This window comes from Marmota marmota, unplaced genomic scaffold (assembly GCF_001458135.2).
Source record: "Marmota marmota marmota unplaced genomic scaffold, marMar, whole genome shotgun sequence".
In the NCBI taxonomy this organism is placed as follows: domain Eukaryota; kingdom Metazoa; phylum Chordata; class Mammalia; order Rodentia; family Sciuridae; genus Marmota; species Marmota marmota.
The window spans coordinates 36,708,183-36,716,720 of NW_026000082.1; the positions used below are offsets into that span (position 1 = coordinate 36,708,183).

The following is an 8,538-nucleotide window of genomic DNA, read 5'->3' on the forward strand; positions in this document are numbered from 1 at the left end:
ATAATTTTATTTCACAAATCTATCCTTTAACCAGACCCCCAGTCAAGATTTTAGAATGTTCCTCCAAATGTTCAAGAACCCAGGCAACGAGACAAAGGGGGTCCAGTTCCTCACATCTGAGCAACATAGTGAACTGGGGGCTGCCTCACTGAGCTTCAGTCAATGACAATGGCACGTACAGGATGGCCCCCCGGGATCATACCACCTAGTGACGTTGAAGCTATCTTAGTTGGTGTTAGGTACGCTTTATGATGTTCACCCGCCAACATTTTCTAATGACGCATTTCTGAGGACTGACCCCCGTCCTTAAACCATACACCACTGCACGGCTACCAGGAGACTATGTAAAAGGGCACATTTAAAATTTCCTAGAATTACTGCCATCCAGAAACTTCAGTTCTTCCCAATATTTTGGATCACAATCTATTCCTAAATCCCATGCTCTGAACCACCCATTTAAATATCTAACCCATGGGTCCCTTCCATTTATACTCTGAAACATGATTTATTCTCGATAAGCCTTATTTTCTGTCTTGAAAATAAGCTTGGCAAGATTTGAGATCTTTCCTACATAAAAATTTTAGTCTTTTCTGTACTTATTTTTCAGCCATGTTTCCGTGTGTGCCTGGGGGGCAGGGAGAGTTCCTCCTGCCATCTATTTTAACATTTCTTGGTGATAATAGGACTCTATATTTATATTGTTGAATTCTACTTTTACGACAGGCTTCAAGGGAAATTACTTATATGTTTGTATTTTCTATTTTGTATTTTTTAATTGTCTTTTCCCCCCTTAGGATGTTTACAGTGGTTTTCAAGGAGCCAACGAGCTAAACCTGATGCTGGGATCACCGTGTTCTACAAACCCTAGATGAGTTGGAGGAAGCTGCTGGAGGCCCCAGGAGCCTGGCAGCTCAGCTCCACCTGGAGACAGCCCCGCAGAAGAGTTTGGAGAAGCATCTGCAAAAGTGGAAAGGGCTTCGGCGGCCCTGCTTTAGTTTTAACAACAAAACAATATCTAGCTTTGACTTCTAATATATTTTCTCTGGAAAAATTAAAGACTTCAGTTTAACAGTAGAGCGTGGTCGGAAGAACCTGGGATAATGGCTTCTGGTCCTTCCCAGGTCACTCTGCCCCAGGTATGCGAGCTGGGCTCCGCCTCCTGTGCAGGTGTGGGTGGGTGGGGACAAGCTCAGGTGACTGAAGGAGGTGAAGGAGCGCCGGTTCCACAGCGCTCTTGTGGCGGGGGCACCCCACTCCTTCTCTGCCTCCTTCAAATGTAGCCTCTCTGCTTACCTGTTCTTTTTCATAATCCATTTTTTACATTGGGTGTCATGTAAGATTTCTTTTGAACAAAGAGCAGAGTTTTATGGCTTAAAAGTAAGTATTAACAAACCCTTTTACTAGAGAACCTCCGCAGTCTTCGAGTTTCCATATTTTGATTTGGAGATTTATTTTTTTTAAAAGTTAAGACAGAAAATAAGCCTTATCAAGAATAAATCATATTTCAGGGAGGTGGAAACCAGGGCCAGAACTTTTCTTGGTGCAGAACTACACTACAGTCTTTATTCCGGTCGGCAGTGACTCACCCTTGAACTCTGGCACAGAACAGCATTCATGTTCAACAGGACTCCTGTTACAGGAACAAACATAATATTTCACTTTCCTGTATTTTTTATGTTAATGCCTAAATGTAACTGATGCATGTTGAAAATTGTACAAAGAACTCGATTCAGTGGGCTGATTAAATAAAAGCGACTTTATTTTTATTACTTTTAAAAACAAAACTTGTCATGAATCATCATGAAGCTTCCCCCCTCCCAAATTACATTCTGCTTTTGTGTCCCCTCGACAGGACAAGGAAAATTCAGAGGTCCTCAAACCACAGGAGAGTTAAAGCTGACAATGGCCAAGCAAGTACAAACCCTGCTGTCTCTCCAAGCGCACGGACAGGTGGGACACGTGTACACAGATTACAGTTTTGGAAGTACAGCTCACAGTACCCCAGAACGGAACGCGAGGTCACAAATGTGTTCAGACACAACAGTAAATCCAACTCCTGGACTCGATTAAGAGGAAGTGAGATGGTGGGGAAAGTTCTCTTGGGTTGGTGTGCATGACAGTGGGGACAGATATTCACACTCACTCCGGGTCGAGGAGCACAGGGAGCACAGGGCCCAACAATGGCACCGGCATTGGCCCTCTCTCCAGATCCGGATCTGAGCTTGGATGATTGGGGACTAAACAGGAGATGAAGTGGAAAAGCACATGTTATCTGCATAGATCACCATGAACCTTCTGTACCACAAGAACAAACCTCAGTCAAGGCCATGCCGAGTTGCAAGAGTTGGATGAATGTGACTATTTCCAAAGGAAATGGGGGCTTACAGCACAGACCCTGCATCTGATTTAGTGAAAAGTCTATGAGCTTTTATTTTAGTGGGTAGGGGTGCTTGGACTTAGCCCCAGGATGGTTCTTAACCCGGGCTGGACGACGTTCACCATGTTCTTGGCCAATGAACGCGGCAGTTATTCTTGCTTCAGCTGCCGCGTGGCTGGCGCCTTTGGGAATTATGACACCTTCAAGTTGGGAACACCCGGCCCCACATTTGTGATGAAGGAAAACAGTGTCACTCTGATGATGACGTTGGGGAGCTGTGAAGCAAGTGGGTATTTATCAGATGGTTGGCCAGGGTCACACAGCTGGTCCTTTCAGTTTATACTTTTAAACAAATGAGTTTCTATTATATGAACTTCCCCAGTTAGAAGCTACTACTCCCCGCCGCCCCGCTCATCTGTTCCTTTACACAGTCACAATGATTTTAAGTTGTTTATTTCCTTGAATGCAGAAAGATGAAAATGTAAATGTGCAAAAAAAAAAAAAAAAAAAAGCACAGGGACAGGAAGAGGAGGGACAGGAAGAGGAAAGACGGCAGCGGTCACCTCTCCAACAGGTCTGAGGTCCTTGACTCTGGACGAAGGACCTGGCCCACCACAAACTGAGTGCATTTTCCATGGCTTAATTATGTCTGAGATCTGCCTTTTGAAAATAAATCCATGGTCTATAAATAACACATATAGAAAGTACAAAGCACGTACTTTTGGTTTAAAGTTTTCTTCAATTTATTCAGTACTTTCTCTCAAAAAGAGAGAGAGAGAGAGAGAAATAGAATAAATTGATTAGTTGTACTGTTTGAGTTAACAACAACAACAAAAATCTTACATGCTCTTTGATTGGCAGGTAGAGAATGAAATCCGAGCCAAATAACAAAATATTATGGGGTTTTAATCATTTCAAAAATTAGAGTGAATAAATATTACCTAACAGGAAATTTTAAAATTTCTCAACTGTTGAAAATGTCTACATTTCCTGGGGCTGGAGATGTGGCTCAAGTGGTAGCGCGCTCGCCTGGCATGCGTGCGGCCCAGGTTCGATCCTCAGCACCACATACAAACAAAACAAAACAAAGATGTTGTGTCCGCCGATAACTAAAAAATAAAATATTAAAATTCTCTCTTTAAAAAAAAAAAAAAATCTACATTTCTTGACAGGTAAGTCGGGTCCATCCTGCAATCAGAAAGGGGCAGAGTCCTGAGCTTACAACTGTGGAGCGGAGCGGGGTGACGGTGTGTGCCAGAGTCCCGGAACATCAACTGAGCCCAGGAGTTTGAGACCAACCAGGGCAACACAGGGAGGCTCCACTGCAAATAAATAAATATATAAATAAATAAATAGCAAAATAAATTTATTGAGTGGCTGTCAGCTGAACTGACAAATGATGATCTGAATTCAATAAATTACTTGTTTCTGGAATTGTAAATTTCACCTGAATTTACATCGAGGCTTAGCAATGGCAAATATATACAAATAGGAGAGCTTATCATTTCAGCACGTGAGGGGCAAAAAAACCCCAGAAAACTTTTGTTTTCTCCAATTTGTGGGTTGTTTGGGTAATAGAGTTTAAGTCCTCAGAAATAAATTTACTATAATAAGAACTAAAGTACAACAACATGTTACCAACAATATACAGATATTATGGTTTGAATTTCTGCGTTTTTTCTTTCTTTGCAGCGTAACCACTGTGGTTTATCAGTTCTAACTCCGGTGCAATTCCCTCATATCTGTCCGGGGAGCTCTGGACATCTGCCACACAAAACAGCACAGAGCCAGCGGCCACCTGGCCAACAGCAGAGCACGCTCAGTTACAGGCCTTTTCTGTTAAGAGGGACCGCAAATTCTGAATAGAACACAGAGCATTAAATAGATACTACTTCTACCTTGGGAGGTTCAAATACACCTCTGAAACATAAGTGAGAAACTATCCTGTTTTAGGGAAAAACGATAACTATAAGCCAACATAAGAAATTTCATTGAAAACAAAAGTATGACCTCTCCCCTCGCCTGCTAATTCATAGAAAAATAGTATGCCTGACTTTTCTTCCCCAGCAAGCTGGAAATATCCCAATGGAAAAATTTAAAAGAGTCTTCAGAAAAAAATCTCATGGTTACCTTTTCTACTTTCAAGACTATTAATGGCATACACAAATATACGTATAGCACAGAAAAACTCAACAACTAGTGGCTGACAGTGCTGGGGAAGGTAGCAGACTGCAGAGCACACGGCCTGGCCGTCCAGAGGCTAGAACTGGGGTTCCCAATGGCAGGACGCAGCAGCCACCCCAACCACAGCCAGTCAAGCTTCCTCGTGATGTGTCCCTCTTCCCATGTACCAGTTCTTCCCCAGAAGCCCATCTGGGGGTGAGGGGGACATACCAGGAAGAGCCACCTGCATGCAGCACTGCCCCAGCTTCTACTAAGAGCCTGCCAAGGGTAAGAAGAGCGCACACACTGGCTGGCGCCACTTGGTTCTGATCATCATAGTGGATTTGGCATTTCTTTCCCCAAGGTTAACCAAAAAACAAAAACAAAAACAAAAAAAAACTTGGAAAAAGAGAAAAAAGAAGATTCATTATTCATTATCAATAATTATGAATTATTCTGTATTTCAGGTTTCTTTTTGTGCAAAAAAAAAAAAGTCATGTATACCAAATAACAATTACCCTTGATCAATGTATTAGAAGCCATTATACCAAAATAAAAACACCCAGCCAGATGATCAACACTGTAAGACTATTTTTAAATTTGTAAAAATGGGACTGCAAACAGGGTGCTACGGCTCCATGTGTGGTACCCAAGCCCAGTGGAATCAGGGGCGCTAACCTTGCTGGGGTGGGGAAGCCATGTTCCTAGTTGTCACTGTTTAAAACGGTCATCAGCGTCACATCTTGGGGGCTAATCCTTTAACCTGCCATTTGGAGTATCACTCAACATTTCAAACCGGTGAAACCGCGGCGCCTCCATCCCACCCGCAGCGAAGGGCAGCCCGGGTCCCTTGCAGCCTCCCGCCCTGGGGCCACAGCGCCCCCTGGAGGCGACGGCCAGAGCTGCGGCGGAGGCTCGCGCCGGCCTCACAACGCACAGTCGAAGGCCTGGGGCTCCTTCTGCGCCGCGCTGGGGGGCTCCGGGCGCCGGGTCTGGGTGATTCTCTGCTTGGGGAGCTTTGGTTCCTCCTCCTCAGTTTCGCTCTCACAGACGTGCACCACCACGCTCGGTGTGGACTCGGTCCCCGCGTGCAGTTCGTACTTCTCCCCTGTGGAGGCAAGAAGGGCCCCAAGGCGTCACCTCCAGCAGGAAGAACCGCAGGTCCCTTGGAACATCTTGTGCTATTAGCATTTCTATTATTGATAATTTTTAAAAATCATTAAATCCTATGTCAGAGTACTTTATCTGGCTTTGGTGTTACAGATTCCATGACGTAAGGCTCTTATACACAATGGTGTCCTGGGCCTGAGGTCTCGCAGATTAGCATGTAGATGCCCCCGACTGTGGCATGAATAATACCAAGAATCTGCTGCACTTCATGATGGCTTCAGCGTCCCCCAGAGACGCTGGTAAGGCTCCAGGCAGCACCAGCAATCTATTCTAGGACCTCAGAAGTCAAAAAGGTGGGTGTCTTAAGAATTCCCAGCCTCTCCTCTAATCAAGCCCCTACAAGAGGTGAGACGCTGTCCTGGGTGGACAAGTAGCATGAAATCTGTGTCTGTGTTACTTTAAAGGGATAAGACAGGTGGGGAGAAATCAGGGAAGCAAGGTCAAAATGAAACCTCAGAGAACAATTTGGAAGGGATGATATAACACGACAACCAATTCCTTGAGATACAAGGTAGTTGTCATCTATCTGGTACATGACGGGGCCAGTGAGAGAAGACAGCTAATTCCAGTCCTAGAATTTGTAACAGTGAAGATATTAAGCCGGGCTGGTGGTGCAGCCCTGTAATCTCAGTGGTTCAGGAGGTTGGGGCAGGAGGATCATGAGTTCAAAGCCAGCCTCAGCAATTTATGGAGACCCTGTCTTTAAATACAATTAAAAAGGTGGTTTGGGGGGGAGAGCTACAGATGTGGTTCAGTGGTTAGGCACCCCTGAGTTCAATCCCTGGCACCACACACACACACACACACACATAATAAATCAGAACTATTGAGTGTTATGCACTGTAAATTAATCCCTGAAATCACAGTGAACATGAGGATCATCTCTATAGAGGAAAGCAAGGAAGGCTCAGAAAACTGAGGCTTCGGAACTCGCTCAGGATCTCAGAGCTCAAAAACACACAGCAGGAATCTGAACCCAGGCTGATGTGATGGTGTCTGCCATTGTCATTGTGTGCCCCTGGGTGGCCAGAACACACCAGGCTGAATGTGGCCTTCCATACGAAAGTGTCTTGGGACAAAAACGGGAAAAATCAAGGTTCGTTACCTGGCCCCAGTTTGGACACGGCGCAGAGCAGGTCGTAGTTGATCACGGGCATGGCATCCTCGCTCTGTTTCCACCCCACGGGGGGCGACGCGGGAGGGGAGATGAGGAACTGTTTGGCAGGCTGAGGTGGCAGTAAGTAGGCTTTGTCCCGGGCCTCGCTGGACATCTGCACCTGCAGGAAGGGAGAGACTCACAGCCACTCTGTGGACGGGGCGGTTTTTCTTCGTTGCCATCATGACACGTACTGTCACACTGTCTGAGAGAAAATGTGAAACCTCCCCTGAGCGTCTTCCAGCCCCAGGAAGGTGGGGTGGGCGCCGTTGGGCTCATTGTGCGGGGCCACGTACATCGGGTGCTCATTGAGGAGAATGAATGAATGAACGACCAAGGAAAGGCAGAGCAGGAACCACTTCCCAAAGGTGAGGTGAGCTACGGTGTGGCCTGCTCTCAGGGGGCGCTACTGGGAGACGGGGAGCCGCGGAAGTGGGGACCAATGGCAGTCTTCAGCCAGTGCCTTGAAGGGGACAGGGGACCCCCGCCTCTTCCTTTGCTGCTGCTTCTGCTTTCTGGCCACGAGGTGAGTGACTTTGTTCCCCCTGAGCTCTGGCCACGAGGCGCTGCCCTTACCACAGGCCCCAAAGCCAGGGGCCAGTGATCACCAAAACCTCCCAACTATGAGCCAAACCACCCCCTGCTCTTTACAGGTCAGTTATCTCGACTGATGCGACCCCCTTGTTAGAAGACAGGTAACTGTGCCATCTGATTTCACCTTCCCTTTCAGAAGACGACTGGGAAAGGTCGACCCAGCTTTCATTCAGGTGTTCATTTGGAATGCAAGATGGCAAACCTCTTTCGCTTTATATTTAGAAGTAAGAGAGCAGGAGGCAGGGGATACTTATTATTATTTTGGACGATAAAACAATATATTTCATTCATGAGATCTAATGCTTTTTTTAAATTGATTCCTTTGAGAAAAAACTGGTTTATTAAAGAGCCACACCCACGCAGGATCAGAGAATGAGAGCCCTTGCCCAGGGATCACTACCAGCTCAGCCTTTCCACAGGGTTCTGCGCCCCCTCCTGGCCATCCCTCGGATTGGCAGTTTTTTTCCAAGAGGCTCCTCAGACGAATCAAAACTCAAAAAGTGATTTGAGAGACTGTTCTCTCACATCTCAGGAGGACTTCGCATCCTAAGTGCCAGATACACAGGGAAAAAATTAATTCACTAACCATAGGGTCCCAGGGCTTAACCCTTGCGGAGCCCTCATTGAACAAAGCTGCCAGAAAAATGAATTCCTACCATTTCAGCAACACAAAGGTTAGGAGGATAAGTATATTCAGAAGGTAAATCAGATCGTGTACCTATAAAACAAAGGGAAGTTTACATTATTTGCTGGCTGGGATGGTTTGTTTCAAAAACCTCTGATTTGATGAGACAGCAGAGGAGGAGGTGAGAGTTCCCGTGGGTGGAGAGATTCAGAGAGCAGGTCCGCCACGCTGAGACTTACCTGTGCGAAATACAGCTTCAGCTTCTTCCCGTTGAAGTCTGTTTCATGGAGTTCGATCCGAGCTCTTGCTGCTGCTTCGGGTTTGCTGAAATTTATTCTGACTCTTCTAAAGCTTTTAAATAACTGAAAGGTAACCTGGTCATCGTAGAGGGTGAAAAGTGCTTCAAATCTCTCCTGTAAATTGAGGAACAGCAGGGTCCAGAGAAAGGGGGGG

The 8,538-nt window shown here is 45.9% G+C and overlaps 1 protein-coding gene across 2 annotated transcripts in view; it reads right to left on the reverse strand.

The window, feature by feature from the left end:
* Positions 1-1,738: 1,738 nt before the first annotated feature.
* Rcan3 (RCAN family member 3) overlaps positions 1,739-8,538 on the reverse strand; it is a 29,143-nt gene continuing 22,343 nt past the window's right edge. The window contains exons 3-5 of one of the 2 annotated variants that reach the window (XM_015485508.2): positions 8,325-8,498; positions 6,816-6,987; positions 1,739-5,648 (exon numbers count right to left, since the gene is read on the reverse strand). In XM_015485508.2, the coding sequence (XP_015340994.1) occupies positions 5,467-5,648; positions 6,816-6,987; positions 8,325-8,498 (528 nt within the window). In that variant the 3' untranslated portion in view covers positions 1,739-5,466. Of the gene's footprint in view, positions 5,649-6,815; positions 6,988-8,324; positions 8,531-8,538 lie in introns of both variants that reach the window. The other variant, XM_048816078.1, reaches the window with a different exon arrangement.